This window comes from Myxocyprinus asiaticus, chromosome 20 (assembly GCF_019703515.2).
Source record: "Myxocyprinus asiaticus isolate MX2 ecotype Aquarium Trade chromosome 20, UBuf_Myxa_2, whole genome shotgun sequence".
NCBI lineage: Eukaryota > Metazoa > Chordata > Actinopteri > Cypriniformes > Catostomidae > Myxocyprinus > Myxocyprinus asiaticus.
In genome coordinates, this window is record NC_059363.1 from 32,291,085 (window position 1) to 32,311,995 (window position 20,911).

The following is a 20,911-nucleotide window of genomic DNA, read 5'->3' on the forward strand; positions in this document are numbered from 1 at the left end:
GCTGTTTATAGGACAGAACACACGTTGGGCTAAACTAACCCAGCAAGCTGGGTTGTTCATTTTAACCCAGCAAATTGGTTATTAATTCAACCCAAATGCTGGTTTTACATGAATGCTGGGTTAATTTGATCTCATAAGTGGGTTAATATTTTCAGATGGTTTTATCCTTTAAAAAATATTGGGAAATAAACCACACCATAAACAAACGTGTAAACATGGTAGCTCCTTTATTTTGGATGAATACAAATGCATGTAATAAGTAAATTTAAACTCATTTTACAAACGTTTTAATAAACAGCATGTAGAACAATAAAGTAACATTTATAATTCATGTTAAATACACTAGGCATTAAAAACATTAATGTATTAACAATACCCATTGTATTATTAAAAGTAAAGTTCACCCAAAAATAAAAGAATCTCTCATTTACTCACCCTCATTCCAGATGTGTATGACTTTCTTCTGCTTGTAAAATTATTTGTTTTTGTTCAGAATATTTCAGCTCTGTAGGTCCATACAATGCAAGTGAATGGTGGCCAGAACTTTGAAGCTCCAAAAAGTACATTAGGACAGCATGAATGTAATCCATAAGACTCCAGTGGTTAAATCCATGTCTTCAGACGGGATATGATAGGTATAGGTGAGAATCAGATCAATATTAAAGTCCTTTCTTACTCTAAATCAGCACTTTCACATCTGAAAGAAAACTAAACAGGTGCCAAGTGTGACCTTTAGATGTGAAGGTGAAGATTTATAGTAAAAAAATAAATGTAAAAAAAGGTGGAGGGAATTAGGGCTTAAATATTGATACGTTTCTCACTTTTCTCACTTTCACAGTCACTTAACCACTGGAATCGTATGGATTTATTTTAACTGCATTTATGTGCTGTTTGGAGCTTCAAAATTTTGGTCACCATTCACTTGGATTGTATGGACCAACAGAGCTGAAATATTCTTCTAAAAATCTTAATTTGTGTTCTGCAGAAGAAAGAAAGTCATACACATCTGGGATGGCATGAGAGTGAGTAAATAATGAGTGAATTATATTTTTGGGTGAACTATCCCTTTAAATGTTACTTATAATTCTAGTGTCTATTACTAGAAAACTATTTAAGGAATTAATAAAATCCATAAAATGAATTAAATGAAAATAAGAATTTAAAATGATGTATGTGCAGGCCTGTTTTGCTGAGTGTGGGATGTAGGGGAATAAGGCATAATCATACAGGCTCATTAAAACAAGTTTAAACTTGTTTTGCTGATATTTCAGAAAAGAACCCACATACTTTCTTCACTGTAAACTATAGATAAACCATTTATAATAACTTTTATTAACATTAAATGACATTATTACATTCTATAAAGCTTAAAAGATTATTAAAACTGCAGCGCTGCCCCTGGAGTCAAGGTATGCTGAGTGACTCCAGCCAGGTCTCCTAAGCAACCAAATTGGCCCGGTTGCTAGGGAGGGTAGAGTCACATGGGTTAACCTCCTCGGTCATGATTAGTGGTTCTCTCTCAATGGGGTGTGTGGTGAGTTGTGCGTGATTGCCGCGGAGAATAGCGTGAAGCCTCCACACGCGCTAAGTCTCCGTGGTAACGGGCTCAACAAGCCACATGATAAGATGCGCAGATTGATGGTCTCAGACGCGGAGGCAACTGAGATTCGTCCTCCACCACCCGGATTGAGTCACTAGGCCACCATGAGGACCTAGAGTGCATTGGAAACTGGGCATTCATTCATTGGGGAAGAAAAAATAAATAAAATAAAAAACTCCTCTAAAAAAACTGCAGCGCTGCCTATTTCCACCATTGAAATCTGCTGCTCGAAAGAACCCGCGCAGTTTGCTGCAGTGTGACGTCAGAGTAATTTCATCTATAAAATGACCCAACAGGCCCAACCCAGCATTTTTAGAGTGTAGACCCTGGCTTTTGTTCATAGCCATGAACGTTTTTTTTTTTTGTTGTTGTTTGTTTTTTTTTTAATGATAAAAAAAAAAAGAAGGAAGTAAGGCTTAATGTTAATTACATCAGGGTACAAAAGCAAAAAGGCAGACTGCAATTCTGGCTTCAAATGTAAATGAATTTCGATCAGTGAGCCCAACGAGCATAAATGGACAGTTCGCACTTTGACACGTTACAAATGCCTGAAGTGGGAGCTTTCTATTTTCTCTCACAGGGGTGCAGCTTTTCTTCATTAGTGGCACGGAGGTTTTATTATGCAAGCTTTATTTCTAAATATATAATCTATAAGCCTCATTTCTAATCTTAATTTGTTTTCAATTCACACACCAAGTAGAATTTAATGCATGCACCAGTCAACTTGTTTGGTTATTCGGGTTTAGTCGGGAGTCGTTACGCAGTAATAAAGAATGTTTATTGCAATGGAATTTCCTCAAACGCAACTCAGAATAGCAGAACAGTGAACTATGAGCCTAAATAGCACAATACATAGGTCTTAAAATGATAAAATCTTACATTAAAGTCAAACAACAGTAATCAAACTGTCACTGCCTGTATATGCGCTCTGCCCAGGCTGGTTCACATTTCCACGTCATGTGCGTGGAGTTAAACTGCTGTGTTTAAATAGCCTCTTTGGGGTGCCTTGATTTTTAAATAGTTTAAAATCAAATGACATTGAACTTGTCTAATTATTGTAATTAAGTCTGCACACCAGAGCAAAAGCGGGAAAAAAACACTCTCTTACCGTTTATCAGCATTGAAACTTTGCTTGGTTAAAAACAACCTGGAATCATGAAACCCAATGCAGGTGATTAAAAAAAGAAAGTTATTTTTAACTTTACTCGGTGATCCCGTGAAAAAAAAAAGAAGAAGAAGAGAAAAAAAAAAATAAATATATACACTACAAAAATATACAAAAGTTTTGAAACACTCATTCTTTATTATAATTTTTCTTCACAATTTAGAATAATAATAAAGTCATCACAACTATGGAATAACATAAATGGAACTATGGGAATTATGTTGTGACTAAACAAAATCCAAAATAAATCAAAACTGTGTTATATTTTAGCATCTTCAAAGTAGTCACCCTTTGCCTAGAATTTGCAGACATGTACTCTTGACATTTTCTCAACCAACTTCTTGAGGTATCACCCTGGGATGCTTTTTAAACAGTATTGAAGGAGTTCCCATCTATGTTGGGCACTTATTGGCTGCTTTTATTATTTGGTCCAGTCATCAATTTAAAAAAAAAAATATATATATATATATTTTTTATTAAATTGTAGTTTTATAATGAAATAAATTAATATGGTGGCACAATTATATTTTTGCCTACAAAACTAATTTCAAACATTTAAGCATACGCCTTCAGATCAAAAGATTTTTAAGATCATGAGAAACATTTCAGTCAAGTGATTCAAAACTTTTGACCGGTAGTGTGTGTGTATATATATATACAGGTGCATCTCAATAAATTAGAATGTCGTGGAAAAGTTCATTTATTTCAGTAATTCAACTCAAATTGTGAAACTCGTGTATTAAATAAATTCAATGCACACAGACTGAAGTAGTTTAAGTCTTTGGTTCTTTTAATTGTGATGATTTTGGCTCACATTTAACAAAAACCCACCAATTCACTATCTCAAAAAATTAGAATATGGTGACATGCCAATCAGCTAATCAACTCAAAACACCTGCAAAGGTTTCCTGAGCCTTCAAAATGGTCTCTCAGTTTGGTTCACTAGGCTACACAATCATGGGGAAGACTGCTGATCTGACAGTTGTCCAGAAGACAATCATTGACACACTTCACAAGGAGGGTAAGCCACAAACATTCATTGCCAAAGAAGCTGGCTGTTCACAGAGTGCTGTATCCAAGCATGTTAACAGAAAGTTGAGTGGAAGGAAAAAGTGTGGAAGAAAAAGATGAACAACCAACCGAGAGAACCGCAGCCTTATGAGGACTGTCAAGCAAAATCGATTCAAGAATTTGGGTGAACTTCACAAGGAATGGACTGAGGCTGGGGTCAAGGCATCAAGAGCCACCACACACAGACGTGTCAAGGAATTTGGCTACAGTTGTCGTATTCCTCTTGTTAAGCCACTCCTGAACCACAGACAACGTCAGAGACGTCTTACCTGGGCTAAGGAGAAGAAGAACTGGACTGTTGCCCAGTGGTCCAAAGTCCTCTTTTCAGATGAGAGCAAGTTTTGTATTTCATTTGGAAACCAAGGTCCTAGAGTCTGGAGGAAGGGTGGAGAAGCTCATAGCCCAAGTTGCTTGAAGTCCACTGTTAAGTTTCCACAGTCTGTGATGATTTGGGGTGCAATGTCATCTGCTGGTGTTGGTCCATTGTGTTTTTTGAAAACCAAAGTCACTGCACCCGTTTACCAAGACATTTTGGAGCACTTCATGCTTCCTTCTGCTGACCAGCTTTTTAAAGATGCTGATTTCATTTTCCAACAGGATTTGGCACCTGCCCACACTGCCAAAAGCACCAAAAGTTGGTTAAATGACCATGGTGTTGGTGTGCTTGACTGGCCAGCAAACTCACCAGACCTGAACCCCATAGAGAATCTATGGGGTATTGTCAAGAGGAAAATGAGAAACGAGAGACCAAAAAATGCAGATGAGCTGAAGGCCACTGTCAAAGAAACCTGGGCTTCCATACCACCTCAGCAGTGCCACAAACTGATCACCTCCATGCCACGCCGAATTGAGGCAGTAATTAAAGCAAAAGGAGCCCCTACCAAGTATTGAGTACATATACAGTAAATGAACATACTTTCCAGAAGGCCAACAATTCACTAAAAATGTTTTTTTTATTGGTCTTATGATGTATTCTAATTTGTTGAGATAGTGAATTGGTGGGTTTTTGTTAAATGTGAGCCAAAATCATCACAATTAAAAGAACCAAAGACTTAAACTACTTCAGTCTGTGTGCATTGAATTTATTTAATACACGAGTTTCACAATTTGAGTTGAATTACTGCAATAAATGAACTTTTCCACGACATTCTAATTTATTGAGATGCACCTGTAGATATAGATATAGATATAGATATAGATATAGATATATATTTTGCGAATAAAATAAAAAATACGGGAATTAAGTTGAAGTATTATGAGATTAAAGTCGTAATAGTTTGAGAATAAAATTGTAGCATTATGATATAAAATTTCATATAAGAATTCAAAATCAAAATTATTAGAATAAAGTCGTAGAATTTTGAGATTATAGTCATATTATTTTGAGAATAAAGTAAAAATTATTAGAATAAAGTCGTTGCATTGTGAGAATAAAGTAGCCACTTAAAAACAAAACAAAAAAAGAAAGGTGTAAAATAAAGGTAATTTTCTGGCAGCAGGGGTGCCAGAAAATGTCTGTTGAAAAACAGAAAAGTACTGTCGGATTAAAAACAGATAAATTGTAAAATAAATAAAGAATAATAAAAAAAAATTAAAAAAAATAAAAAAAATTGAATTAGCTTTACCAAAATTAACATCTATTACTGTATTTCTACAAGAAATCTCCCTACAATTCCAAAAAATCTTTTACTTTTAACATATATTAATTGTTAGAATAGAGTCATACACCTCTAAAACACAGAATAATTATCTTTAAAAGAATTATAAATAAAAGCTTAAGTACAGATATATACTATTGTTATTACAAAAAATACTGTAAATCGAAGACCATTTATATATAAATTGATATATGTAAATTAACTAATTAATTTACATTTAAAGAAATAGTTCACCCAAAAATGAACATTTTCTTATCATTTACTCACCCACATGCCATCCCAGATGTTTATGACTTACTTTCTTCTGCTGAACACAAATGAAGATTTTTAGAAGAATATTTCAGCTCTGTAGGTCCATACAATGCAAGTGAATGGTGACCAAAACTTTGAAGCTCCAAAAAGCACACTAAGGCAAAATAAAAGTAATCCATAAGTTAAATCAATGTCTTCAGAAGCGATATGATAGGTCAGGGTGAGAAACAGATCAATATTTAAGTCCTTTTTCTTTTTTCTTTTTCTTTTTTTTTAAATAAATCTCCACCTTTGACCAGCTCCAACCAGTAGATGGCTGAATGTGAAAGTGTAGATTTACAATAAAAAAGGACTTAAATATTGATTTGTTTCTCACCCACACCTATCACATAGTTTCTGAAGACGGATTAAACCACTGGAGTCGTATGGATTATTTTTATGCTGCCTTTAAGTCCTTTTTTAACCTTCGGAGTTCTGGTCACCATTAATTTGCATTGTGACTGTGAGGACCTACAGAGCTGTAATATTCCTCTAAAAATCTTCGTTTGTGTTCAGCAGAAGAAAGAAAGTCATACACATCTGGGATTGAATGAGTGCGAGTAAATGATAAGAAAATTTTAATTTTTGGGTGAACTATTTCTTTAAATGTAAATTAATTAGTTAATAAATCCAACAAACCAAGTGACATTAATAATAATAATAAAAAAGGTAGCACAAGCAAATGTTTTAAATGATTCAATTTAAACAACTAGATATAAGCATACTGTTCAAAATTAAGAAATAGACACCTTTTTTTTGTCAAACTTGGTGGGACATGTCCATAGTTATTGTGATGGTTATTCTGCCAGGACGCCTGTGTGAACTTAATGGGATAGTTCACCCAAAAATGAAAATTCTCTCATGATTTACTCACCCTCATGCCATCCCAGATGTGTATGACTTTCTTTCTTATGCAGAACACAAATTAAGATTTTTAGAAGAGTATATAAGCTTTGTAAGGCCATACAATGCAAGTGAATGGGTGCCAAATTGTTGAAACTCCAAAATCCACATAAAGGGATCATAAAAGTAATCCATACAACTCCAATGGTTAAATCCATGTCTTCAGACACAATATGACAGGTGTGGGTGAGAAACAGATCAATATTTATGTAATTTGTCATAAATTCTCCTCACTGCCCAGTATGGGGCGATATGCATGAAGAATGTGAATCATCAAAAACAGAAGAAGGAGAAAGTAAAAGTGAAGGTAAAAGGACTTAAATATTGATCTGTTTCTAACCCACACCTATCATATTGCTTCAGAAGATATGGACTTAACCATCAGAGTCCTCTGGAGTACTTTTGTTGTCCTTGTGGATTTTGGAGCTTCAAAATGTTGGCACCCATTCAAGTCGTCATTTTTATTTGTATAGCACTTTTTTACAACACACGTTCCATTCAAAGCAGCTTCACAGAAAATGTGTGATGGAGCACGGCCGGCGCTGAATCAGCTGATCAGCGGGAGAGCAAGATAAAGGGGCAGCAGGAGGCGCCGGTTCGAGAGAGAGAGAGACGCATGCAGCCGCACTGCACGTTTGATTATGTTGGTTTTAAGTTTAGCATTAAACTTTATGTTTACTGTTCAGCCTGTTCCCGCCTCTTCCTTACCCGTCCTTTGTGTGTTACAGTGGTGCTGAAATACAGGAGGGAGGAGGGATGCGCTGTCACAGAGTCCTCGCTGCTGCCATCTGCCAGGGGATGAGGAACCTTGGCCATTTGCCGAGAAGGGGAGGAAGCAGTTCCATCCTTCAGGGGCCGGAGGACTCACTGCCGTCCACCGGGGGAGGAGTGAGCTGGTGTCTGTCAGAGGGTGGATGAGCGGTTGAGGGCCGGGCGACAGCATTTCCGGGAGCCGGCGGGAAAGTTCTCTCTCTCTCCTCTTTCTCTCTCTCTCTCTGTGCCTCTGCTCGCCCTTTCCCTCTCCCCACGCCTCCCCTCGATCCCCCCAAGCAGATAGAAAATTTGCAAATTCCCGGGTGATCTATATACTGTAGCAAGGGCAAAAGACAACAGAGATTTTTTATTTATTTCTGACGGTGTCACATTAAGCATTATTAGTTCAAAAGACTTAAACTTATATCATGTCCTCTGAGTAACACCAAAAACTTCACTGTAAATTGTAGCAACACTTCCTCCTCGACCATTCAGACTAAGCTCATGTTTATAACAATTACCTGGGGGAGTAGATTCATTTAATCTACATATTCATCTGGTTTAAGCCAGGTTTCAGTCAAACAGAGTGCATCCAAACCATGGTCTGTAATAATTTCATTTATAATACGTTTTTTGGTAGAAAGAGATCTAATATTTAGTAGCCCTACCTTTATATGTTTATCTTCAATTTTTTAGTTTTTTTTTCAAGTTTGATCTTAATCAAATTTTTTCTACATGATTTAGTTTGGTAGTTCGGGGAACACACACAGTATCTATATGATATCTAGGTGATACAGACATTGTAGTTTTTGTGACCTGTGTGACGTCTCAAGGCAACTAGCAGACATTCGGATTAACCAGTTTGTCTGCTTCCTGAACTGGGCCCCAATTAGTCAAATACTATCACTATTAAGACTATGAGCCAAATTACTAGAGAGGAGAGCGGCACCTTCCCTGGAGGGATGGAGTCCGTCTCTCTTTAGCAGGTCAGGTCTACCCCCAAAAACTCTTCCAATTGTCTACAAATCCTATGCTATTCTCCAGACACCACTCAGACATCCAGCCATTCAGTGACACTAATCTACTCTAAACCTCGTCACCACAACGAGCAGGGAGAGGCCCAGAGCATATGACAGTGTCTGACATCATTTTTGCAAGTTCACACACCTCTTTAAAAATATCTTTAGTGATCTATGACTGGTGAAGCTGAACAGTGTTAGTGTCTACATGAATAACAATTTTAGAAAATCTACATTTAGCATTTGCCAGCACTTGTACATTTGAACTGATGTCAGACGCTCGAGCCCCGGAAATGCATTTAACAATGGTGGCTGGTGTCTCTATTTCCACATTCCTTACAATAGAATCACCAATTATTAAGGCTCTTTCAACATGATTCTCAGCTGATGCATCACTGAGTGGGGAGAATTGATTGGAAACCCTAACAGGAACGTGAGAGTGGTGTCGCTTTGCTGAGCGAGTATGCTGCCAAGACCTGCTGTGGGGGCTCTAGAGCCGGAACCAAAGTGTGTGTGTTGCTCGCTGTACTACCCACATCCGAAACAGTATCTACAGGCTTCTTTTTCTCACTGACCTCCACTAGTGTTCGGATGCATGCCTGTAACTCATTAACCTTCTCTGTCAGCCTGACTAATTCCTTACATTTATCACATGTGATTCCCTCACTGCTGACAGAAGAAGCTATAATAAACATGTGGCATGCAATGCAGGATGAAATAGCATTAGCAGATGCCATGACTTACCACAATTGTTTGTTGTTGTTATGGTTGTTCTTGAGCGGCAAGGGCTTGAGATCGATGTGGTACGATGTGGTTTCTGATCAGCAGATGTTTGAGACTGATGCAATAATCCATGAAAAACACAGTGGAGAAAATGAATGCATGCAGTCGAGAAGCGAGATATAGACAAACGGGAAAAGCAAAAAGAGAGAAAATGCTTGCATTGTATGGAACTTGTATGGACCTACAGAGCTGAGATATTCCTCTAAAAAATCTTAATTTGTATTATGCAGAACACAGAAAGTCATACACACCTGGGATGGCATGAGGGTGAGTAAATCATGAGATAATTTTCAATTTACCCTTTAAGGGGAACTAACCCTTTAAGGGGAACTGACTCTAAAAATGACCTTGGGTTCAGTTTGTTTAAAGTAGACTTAATGCTAAAAAATTGCTCAGAAAAGTGATGATATTCCTGAGAAAAGGTATAGCATAATTTGTTTGCAGATACCACCTAATATTTAGTTATCTAATGCTAGATATAAAGATATTCTTACATTTTAAGTTTGACTTAAATGTCTACATATTTGGGGAGCACTGTATGGTAACGCCAGTTTAAGGCAATTTCAACCACCAGATGGCAGAATGAGAAATTGTGTTTTTGGCAGATATTTGCTGTCCCAGCTTGCTTCTGAAGTTACCCCGCCCTCTTTTGGAGATCTCCAGTGCAGCCACACCTACTTGGGATTTCCGTCGTATGCATTTCCAGAACCGACCACCGGAGGGCAGTCAAATAACATCATACGTATATGAAGTTTCCTCTCTGTGGAGAAACAGTTTTATGTCCAAAACATTTAAAAACTGTGGAAAAAATTATAAGATGGAGAGAATTTGTTGGCAGTTTCGTTGTATGTTCCAAGACAATGTTTCCTCATTGTTGTAAACAGTCAAATATTAATAGTTCTCTGGGTCAGTTTATTTGTACAATTCACATGACAACACAGTAATGCCTCATGACATCAACCACTCTGCTGTCATCTGATCCAGAATTGTCCACTAACAGCTTTGGACACTTCAAACAACAGCACATACATGACTATGTTACAGAATTGTGTAAATGTATGATTATCCCCTGTGAAACATGTTCCACTGACTCATCGGCTATAAGGCCTCATGTCCTGCAAACATCACAGAAGCAAAATAGAACATGAAGTATATTCTGAAAAATTCTGTCCTCTGGTATTTTCATAAAGAACTTTCAAGATAGACCTATAAATCTTCATATTAGTGGGTATTCAGTATGACAAATATCATTCATATATTGTACAGTATACTGGAAACTACTTATGGCAGCATTTCAAGATGTAGATTACAGAAAAAAAAAAAAGAAAAAAGATTTGTTTACAATAAAGCCTCTCCAAATTTATGGAGTTCACTAGACAAGACAGCAGATAACTACTCCTCCTGGTAACTATATTGCGAAAGTGTGCATTGTCACGCTAAATTTAGAGTTTAAACAAAATAAACAACCTTTAAATGTTACATTTTAAATATTAATAAAATCGATTTATTTTCAGCGTATTTACACCTTAAGTTACCAAAGCATAGGGTATAAACAATCAGAATGGAAACAATTGTATAACAGGCATAAGATTTGAACTGGTATATTAGTAAAAGAAAAAAGAACATGTGGTATATGTTTATACTTTTTTATGACATATACATAAATATTTGCTAAATTGAGGGTGGCTTAATGTCCCCCAGGTTATGGCATGTGTAACATATTTGTAGCTGTGTGTTCCTCATAATAATTAATAATTTATAATAATAATTATCCTAATTATTAGGAAAGCACAGGGCCCAGATGGCGTTTCACCAGCGTGTCTTTGATCCTGTGCTAACCAGCTGGCCCCCATCTTCACACAGATCTTCAATAGATCACTGGAGCAGTGTGAAGTCCCATGCTGCTTCAAACGCTCCACTATCATCCCCATCCCAAAGAAACCAAAAATCACAGGACTTAATGACTACAGACCTGTCGCCCTGACATCTGTGGTCTTGAAGTCATTTGAGAGACTGGAGTTGGCCCACCTGAAGAACATCACTGGACCCTTTCTAGATCCCCTTCAATTTGCTTATCGAGCAAACAGGTCTGTGGATGATGCAGTCAACATGGGATTGCATCATATCCTGCAACATCTGGACAGACCAGGGACATATGCAAGGATCCTTTTTGTGGACTTCATTTCAGCATTCAACACCATCATCCCATCTATACTCCAGAATAAATTACACCAACTCTCTGTTCCCATGTCTATCTGTCAGTGGATTACCAGCTTTCTGACGGACAGGCAGCAGCTTGTGAGACAGGGGAAATTCACTTCCAGCACCTGTACAATCAGCACTGGTGCCCCCCAGGGATGTGTGCTCTCTCCACTACTCTTCTCCCTTGACACCAATGACTGCATCGCCAAGGACCCCTCTGTCAAGCTCCTGAAGTTTGCAGATGACACCACTGTCAACGGCCTCATCCGAGATAACGATGAGTCTGCATACAGAAGGGAGGTTGAACAGCTGGCTGTCTGGTGCAGTCAAAACAACCTTGAGCTGAACACGCTCAAAACGGTGGAGATGATTGTGGACTTTAGGAGGAACACCCCAACACTGACTCCCCTCACCATTTTAAACAGCACTGTGGCAGCAGTGGAGTCATTCAGGTTCCTGGGCACTACCATCTCACAGGACCTGAAGTGGGGGACCCACACTGACTCCATTGTGAAAAAGGCCCAGCAGAGGTTGTACTTCCTTCACCAGTTGAGGAAATTCAACCTGCCACAGGCGCTGCTGATACAGTTCTACTCAGCAGTCATTGAGTCTGTCCTCTGTACTTCAATAACTGTCTGGTTTGGTTCAGCTATGAAATCAGACATCAGAAGACTACAAAGGACAGTTTGGACTGCTGAGAGGATTATTGGTTATATATTTTTTTTCTTTTCAATATTTATCCATTTTTTATTACATTTTAATTATTTTTTAAAAGTCTTGTTGCTGTTTTTGTATTGTTGTGAACTGGAAGCTCCTGTCACCAAGACAAATTCCTTGTATGTGTAAGCATACTTGGCAATAAAGCTCATTCTGATTCTGATTCTGATTCTGATTATACATTTGTAAAATTCTGCAATTCGTGAAAAATGGGTTTCTGAGAAAAGTAAATAATTCATTATAGCTCAACAAGCCAGCTGTAATTTTTAAACCAATGCCAATAAGGTCAAGGTCGGAATACATTCAGACGAGAGACTACTTTTCTCTAGTCTGTTTTAGTGCACTTGACAGTGAGCACAGTCTGGCGGACGGACAAATCTCTCCGCTGCGGTCTGCTAGTGCTGTGTGCTTTAGCTTGGGCGGATGAATACCACGTGCGAGCGAGAGAGAGTGAGAGAGAGATACATAATGACTGTTACTACTCCCTCAGTGTGTAAATCAGTTTCCCAGCGCAGAGAGTGAGCAACGCACTTCAGAGGACAACACAGCGAATTTAAAGCCCCTGTACTCCAGTACACAAGAATCTTGATTTAATCACCATATTTTAATTATGTGTCAGCACCATAGCCCGCAGTAGGAGGACGTTTGTTTGCTGTCCGTGCACATTTCTCGCACTTTTTGCGGGACTATGGCGGTGGAGCTGGTGGGGAAGCGCTGCCTCTGCGTGAGCGGCGGAGAGTCGCTGGAGCTCGCGGGAATCTCGCGCTGGAGCTGGAGAGCCGGAGTCATCCGTGCGACCACCGACCCGCCTGCGCTAACGGTAAAAACTGACCTCACGACACTATATATAGCGAAACTTGTAAACGGATGAATATTTTAAGCTTTTCTCAGCTGTTACAACTTCTATTAATATTCTTTCGCTTGTTTGTGAGAGAAAAAGTTAGTCAGAACTAGTAACAGGAAGGCGAGTTTATAGTATTCAGTGCTGGAACGTGTGTTTGTTTCTGTCAGTTGTTCAGTCAACACGTTCAGACAACTATTATTATGGGCGTGTTACTATGATAGAGAGGCAAAAGAACCGCGCGTGTGTGTGTGTGTGTGTGTGTGTGTGTGTGAGTGTGAGTGAGTGTGTGTGTGTGTGTGCGTGTGTGTCTGTGAGTGTGTGTGTGTGTGTGTGTGTCTGTGAGTGTGATTGTGTGTGAGTGTGATTGTGTGTCTGGGAGTGTGTGTGTGTGTGTGTGTGTGTGTGTGTGTGTGTGTCTGTGAGTGTGTGTGTCTGTGAGTGTGAGTGAGTGTGTGTGTGTGTGTGTGTGTGTCTGTGAGTGTGTGTGTCTATGAGTGTGTGTGTGTGTGTGTGTGTGTGTGTGTGTCTATGAGTGTGTGAGTGTGATTGTGTGTTTGTCTGTGTGTGTCTGTGAGTGTGATTGTGTGTATGTGAGTGTGATTGTGTGTGTGTGTGAGTGTGATTGTGTGAGTGAGTGTGATTGTGTGTCTGTGAGTGTGAGTGTGTGTGTGTCTATGAGTGTGTGTGTGTGTGTGTGTGTCTACGAGTGTGTGAGTGTGAGTGTGTCTGTGAGTGTCTGTGAGTGTGATTGTGTGTGAGTGTGTGTGAGTGTGATTGTGTATCTGTGAGTGTGTGTGTCTGTGAGTGTGAGTGAGTGTGAGTGTGTGTGTGTGTGTCTGTGAGTGTGTGTGTGTGTGTGTGTCTGTGAGTGTGTGTGTGTGTGTCTGAGTGTCTGTGAGTGTGATTGTGTGTCTGAGTGTGATTGTGTGAGAGTGTGTGAGTGTGAGTGTGTGTGATTGTGTGTCTGTGAGTGTGTGTGTCTGTGAGTGTGAGTGAGTGTGTGTGTGTCTGTGAGTGTGTGTGAGTGTGAGTGAGTGTGTGTGTGTGTGTGTGTCTGTGAGGGTGTGTGTGTGTGTCTATGAGTGTGTGTGTGTGTGTGTCTATGAGTGTGTGATTGTGTGTGTGTCTGTGAGTGTGATTGTGTGTGTGTGACTGTGTGTGAGTGTGAATGTGTGTGTGAGTGTGATTGTGTGTCTGTGAGTGTGTGTGTGTCTATGAGTGTGTGATTGTGTGTGTGTCTGTGAGTGTCTGTGAGTGTGTGTGTGTGTGTGTCTGCGAGTGTGTGAGTGTGTGTGTGAGTGAGTGTGTGTGTGTCTGTGAGTGTGTGATTGTGTGTGTCTCTGTGAGTGCGTGTGTGTGTCTGTGTGTATGAGTGTGTGATTGTTTGTATGTGTGTGATCGTGTGTGATTGTGTGTGTGTTTGTGAGTGTGTGTGTGAGTGTGATTGTGTGTGTGAGTGTGTGTATGTGTGTGTGTGTGTGTGAGTGTGTCTGTGTGTGTCTGTGAGTGTGTGTGTGTGTGTGAGTGTGTTTGAGTGTGTATGTGTGTGTGTTAATGTGTGTGTTTATGTGTGTGTGTGTTTGTGTGTGTGTGTGTGTGTGTGTGTGTGTGTGAGTGTGTTTGGGAAGGTTTAAGTGGTTTACCAGGACTTTTTTTAGGTTACAAACTGGTAATTATAAGGGTATTATGCTATAAATGTGGTTTATGAGGACATTTCTAGTGTCCCCAAAATTCAAATCACTTAAAGAACATACTAAACTATGTTATAAGGGTAGGGTTAGGGGATATAATCTATAGTTCATACAGTATGAAAATAATTATGTCTATGGAGAGTCCTCATAATGATAGCTGCACCAACATGTGTGTGAGTGTGTATGTGTCTGTGAGTGTGATTGTGTGTGTGTCTGTGAGTGTGATTGCATGTGTGTGTGTGTGTCTGTGAGTGTGTGAGTGTGTGTGTTTGTGAGTATGTGAGTGTGTGTGTCTGTGAGTGTGTGTGTGTGTGTGTTTGTGAGAGTGTGTGTCTGTTAGTGTGTGTGTGATTGTGAGTGTGTGTATGTGTATGAGAGAGAGCGAGTGTGTGTGTTTGTGTGTGTGTGTGTGAGAGAGAGTGTGTGGGCGGGCAGGTTTAAGCGGTTTACGAGGAATTTGTTTAGGTTACAAACTGGTAATTACAAGGGTATTATGCTATAAATGTGGTTTATGAGGACATTTCTAGTGTCCCCATAATTCAAATTGCTTAAAAAACATACTAAACTATGTTTTATTGAAAATGTAAAAAGGTTTCTGTGAGGGTTAGGTTTAGGGGTAGGGTTAGGGTTAGGGGATAGAATCTATAGTTTGTACAGTATAAAAATTATTATGTATATGGAGGGTGCTCATAAGGATAGCTGCATCAACATGTGTGTGTGTGTGTGTGTTTTTGTGTGTGTGTGTGTGTGTGTGTGTGTGTGTGTGTGTGTGTGTTTGTGTGTGTGTGTTCATAGCTCAGCGGGACTTCACTCCGACTAATCAGCTGTTTTGAGGCAGTTTACTGCACTGCTGCTGTAGCGACTAATGACTCTATCACTCTGCAACAGAGGAGCAGACTAAATAAGACAGCTTTAACATAAGTGTTTGTTTTATTTTTTTATACACAATGATTTATCTTTACGTGTTATCATTTACTAAAAAAACTTTTGGAAGAGGGTCAGGCACAAATGTTCCAACATGTATTTACATGCAATGCTAATGAACGACAGGTAATTAATATGTGTTTATCTAGTTGTAATTACACGTAATTATTTATTATAATTACATGTAATATGTATAACATAAACACTGTAATGTATTACCAGTGCATATTTAAAGGAATAGTTCACCAAAAAATGGAAATTAACTCATCATTTACTCACCCTCATGCCATCCCAGATGTGTATGTATTGTATGTCTTTCTTCTGCAGAACACAAATGAAGATCTTTTGAAAAATATCTCAGCTCCGTTGGTCCATACAATGCAAGCAAATAGTTGCCAGAACTTTTAAGCTCTAAAAAGCACATAAAGGCAGCATAAAATTAATCAGTACGACTCCAGTGGTTTAATCCATGTCTTCAGAAGCGATATAATAGGTGTGGGTGAGAAACAGAACTATATTTAAGTCCTTTTTTACTATAAATTTCCACCTTTGACCATCCCCGACCTGTAGGTGGCGATATGCACGAAAAATGCAAATCAACAAAAAACAAAAGAAGGAGAATGTGGAAGTGAAAGTGGAGATTTATAGTAAAATATGACAAAAATATTGATCTGTTTCTCAACCACTCTTATCATATCACTTCTGAACACATGGATTTAGCCACTGGAGTCATATAGATTACTTTTATGCTGCCTTTATGTGCTTTTTGGAGCTTCAAATTTATGGCCACCATGTACTTGCATTGTATGGACCTACAGAGCTGAGATATTCTTCTAAAAATCTTCATTTGTGTTCTGGTGAAGAAAGAAAATCATACACATCTGGGATGACATGAGGGTACATGATGAAAGAATTTAAGTTTTTGGGTGAACTATTCATTTAAGGTTCCCCACAGTCAAGTAAAACATCAAAATATCAGAGAATTTTTGCAGGCCTGGAAGTCATGGGAAAAAAAAAAATAATCAGCTCTAAAATATTTAATTGGTTAAAAAATGGCTAAAATGTTTTTGAAAAACCTTACAAATGACTGGAGAAGGCAGTTCAATGGTCAAAAGGTGTGGGAATCCTGCACATACTAAATGCATGTTGACTCCAGTAAACCCATTATAGTTCATATGGATTGTATCTCCACTGTACTACGGTAAACATATTTGCATTCTTACAACTGTGAAGTTAATTATGGGGGTCAAAGGCATTCTTTCCTCCTACATGAGCTCTCAGCTAGTGATCAGATCCCCCTCTGAGGACTGTACTGAACAACTGATCGAACGATTTGTGGCAGTTTGTTTTAGTGCCATTTAAAGTGTAAATCAAATGTACAGGATATGTTCCTTTGAAGATTGAGAATAATCAGGTTTGTTTTAGAAATTTAGCTGTGCTTTTGCTGAATATTTTAACTGCTCTGCTTTTACATCTATGTGCTTGTTCATGATACAAGATGGTTTGATGTTTGTGTGTCTGCTGTCTGACTGTTTTATCCATTTTCTCAGATATTGCAGCATGCATTGCATACTTTTGTAGGGCTGTCATAATCTCCAAGCTGCACATGTGTGTGTGAATAAGAGAGAGAGAGAGAGAAAGATAAAAGAGTGTGTGCTCTTATCTGTCATTAATTTGCCCATTACAAGTGGGGGATTGTTTGTGTATCTGCAGTGTGTGTGTGTGTGTGTGTGTGCCTGTCTAACCAGGTCTTTGTGTGGATGCTTTTCTGTGTGGGCATCAACATGATTTTGTCTTTTTATCTCTAATTCACCCCCTCTGCGAGGTCTGTTATTTTATAAAGCTGTAATCTTGTTCTATAGTACTATAATCAATTTTATGTATGTACTAATCATGTTAGTGTAAGTTATTTTAGTTTAGCTGAAATATTTCTCATATTTCTTGCATGAAGAATCTGTCTGTTAACAGTTTTATCTTTAAAGCTGGGAAGAATACAGATGAGACTCTATGAGTGGCTTGTTTATTAGAACAGCTGTCGGTTTCCTCTCCTGGTGTGTTTATCTGTGTTTATGTTTCATCAGAGTGTAAGTGCATGTGTGTTTGTGTGTCTTTGGGGACTCGTGTCTTTTACACCATTGGCTAGATGATGTCCCCGTGGCAACAGCAGCTAAGCCGTGTGACTGACAGCTTTCCCTGTGTTACAACCTCCTGCCGTGCACACACACACACACACATACATCTCTTAATGCTTCTCATCTCCTTCACAACCTGTTGTTGTACTGTGCCATATTCCCATGGGTTTACCACAAGTACTGCCTAGCTTGAACGTCCAGCAGTCGTCTACAATGTGGCCAGGCCTGATGGCTTGATATATGCACAATTTTGGGGACTGTAGTTCAAAAACATACATAAAATGTCATAGTAGCATAAAGGAATGTTGTTGTTGTTTTATCAATGCTTGATATAGCATAGGGGAGACCAGGCTGTCTGTCACATGGGAAAGGGCTCTGTCTCAGTAATGTTAAGATGTGGACTTTTATAAATAACACATTTTGGCCGACAAATTATAATTAATAATGTTTTGATATTTTTGCATATTACCTTTTTTTTATTTTTGTTGTTTAATGAAACCCCCCCCCCCCCCCCAATGTTAACCTCACACCTACGCCACTAGTTCCATTTTGACAATATGCCCCGCTACTGGAGCATGTCATCACAAAAGGTCAGCATGTGTTCAGTGACCTGTATCATTGCCAAGACTTGACAAGGTACAGTATGTGGCTATGCATAAATTGACTTAAAATAAACCTACCCTGAGAAATAGCATATTCACTGGAGTACAAACTGTAACAACTAGTCCCGGTCTACCCATTGTATAAAATGAATAGTTTCGGTCCTGGGTGCTGGGTGGTCAATACAGCATTACAAAAACATAATATTGTTTCAGCTATGAGACAAAACACCTGTTCACCCACCTATGTATAACATAAACACTGTAATGTATTACCAGTGCATATTTAAAGGAATAGTTCACCAAAAAATTTAAATTAACTCATCATTTACTCACCCTCATGTGTAAGACTTTCTTCTGCTGAACACAAATGAAGATTTTTAGAAGAATATTTCAGCTCTGTAGGTCCATACAATGCAAGTGAATGATGACCAAAAAGCTCATAAAGGCAGCACAAAAGTAATCCAGTGGTTAAATCCATGTCTTCAGAAGTGATCCAATCACTTTTGGGTGAGAACAGACCAAAATATAACTAATTGTCACCATAAATCTTGACATCAGCTGTCTCTTTGCCGATCATGATTTCAAGCTCGACTACAAGTGTAATCAATCTTGAAATCATGATCGTGCCCAGAAACTGCAATGGCAAGGTGTACAGTGAAAAAGTTCTATTTTGGTTTATTCTTGAGACCGTACTTTGTCGTCATAAGTTTTTAAATCCTTGTTTATGTGACCCTATCTGTCTGTCTGCAAAATGTCTGTGTGTTTGAGTGTGAGCATGTGTATGTGTGAGCATGTGTATATGGCTTACTTTTCATTTGACCTTTGACCTTTGGCAGATGGTTTGAAGCTTTGCCAGGAAAGCAATGTGTGATTGTGCAGACCAGACAGATTTTGTATATGTGTGAGCAGTGTAGCTTATCTCCTGAAAGACACAAGAAGTATGTGGAAGGAGGATGTACACACGCGCACACAAACACACACATACGTTTGCTTAGCTGTCTATGAACACATACCATAGACCTAGTTTTTCTATTAAGCTAAATTAAAAGACTGTAGACTAACCCTTGGTCTCACCCTAATCCTACGCTTAAAGGAATATTCAGTAAAGTTCAGCTCAGTCGACAGCATTTGTGGCATAATGTTGATTGCCACAAAAATTCATTTTGACTCGTCCCTCCTTTTCTTAAAAAAACAACAACAAAAAACCCGGTAAAATCTGGGTTACAAATCTGTTTAACAGAAGAGTTAATGTAAGTGCTTTTATAAAATTATAAGCTTCACATTTCTGTGTTTAAACCCTCCAAAAATTGGCCCCATTCACTTCCATTGTAAGTGCCTCACTCTAACCTCCATTTTTGCCTTTTTTAAGAAGGGGGGACGAGTCGAAATAAATGTTTGTGGTAATCAACATTATGCCACAAATGCTGTCGATTAAGCTTAACTTGTATTGTACCTGGAACATTCCTTTAAAAGAAAAGTTTTTGCATTTGTAGAATATTAGAAATACGTTTTTGAGTTAAGACAAGATTTTCCAATTGAGGATGTCCCTGAATGTCCCCAAAGTTACATTTAAACTACAGCTGTGTACATGCCAACTTTTATTTCTATCATGGTGGGGACGTGACCATTGATTTCTATTGTATTCTCTCTCACATAACCCTACCCTACACCTAACCCTCACAGAAAGCTTTCTACATATTTAGACTTTCATTAAAGGGGTAGTTCACCAAAAAATTATCATTTGACATTTACACACCCTCATGCCATTTTAAACTCGTATGACTTTCTTTCTTCTGCGGAACATAAACAAAGATATTTTTAAGGAATCATGATGTATTTTTGTCCGAACAATGTAAGTCAATGAGGTTTAAAACGTTCACACTCCAGAAAGGACATAAACGCAGCTTAAAAGTTATCCATATCTTCTGAAGCAGTGTGATCGCTTTGGGTGAGACACAGACCATAATGCATGTCTATATTCACTTCAGCACATATACACAGCTGTTTGTCTTTTCTCACTCTGATAATGCATTACTTGCATTGATGTGTTTATTTGTGTGTGTGTGTGAATGTGTTTCTGTGTGTGTTGGTTGCTATGTATGTTTGTGTAATTTGCTTTTTTCTCTGAGATGCTCACACTAGCTGTGTGAGTTTTTGAATGTCTTTGAATGTGCAGAGCAGAGAGTGTGAAAGTGAGAGAGTGTAAGAGAGAACATGTGATGAGTGTGTGTTTGGCAGACACTACAGAGAGTTTGTTTAAACTGCGGGAATATCATGCATGACAGAATCACAGTCAGGAGACGGGATCTGCAGCCACATAAGGTGACCAACTCTCACCTATCCTGTGTGTGTGTTTGTGTGTGTTTGTGTGTGTGAATGTGAGTGTGAGTGTGAATGTGTGTGTTTGTGTGTGTGTGTGTATGTTTGTGTGAATGTGTGTGTGTGTGTGTGTGTGTGTGTGTGAATACTTGCCACAGTTTTAGTAGGATCTTTTATAATGTGAGGCAATTAAACGACAGACTCCTCTCTCTCTCTCTCACTCACTCACGCACAGAA

The 20,911-nt window shown here is 38.6% G+C and overlaps 1 protein-coding gene across 1 annotated transcript in view; it reads left to right on the forward strand.

Moving 5' to 3' along the window:
- Positions 1 to 12,675: 12,675 nt before the first annotated feature.
- Positions 12,676 to 20,911, forward strand: part of jmjd1ca (jumonji domain containing 1Ca) — a 100,981-nt gene continuing 92,745 nt past the window's right edge. The window contains exon 1 of the mRNA XM_051646753.1: positions 12,676 to 12,982. Within this exon, the coding sequence (XP_051502713.1) occupies positions 12,851 to 12,982 (132 nt within the window). The 5' untranslated portion in view covers positions 12,676 to 12,850. The remainder of the gene's footprint in view (positions 12,983 to 20,911) is intronic.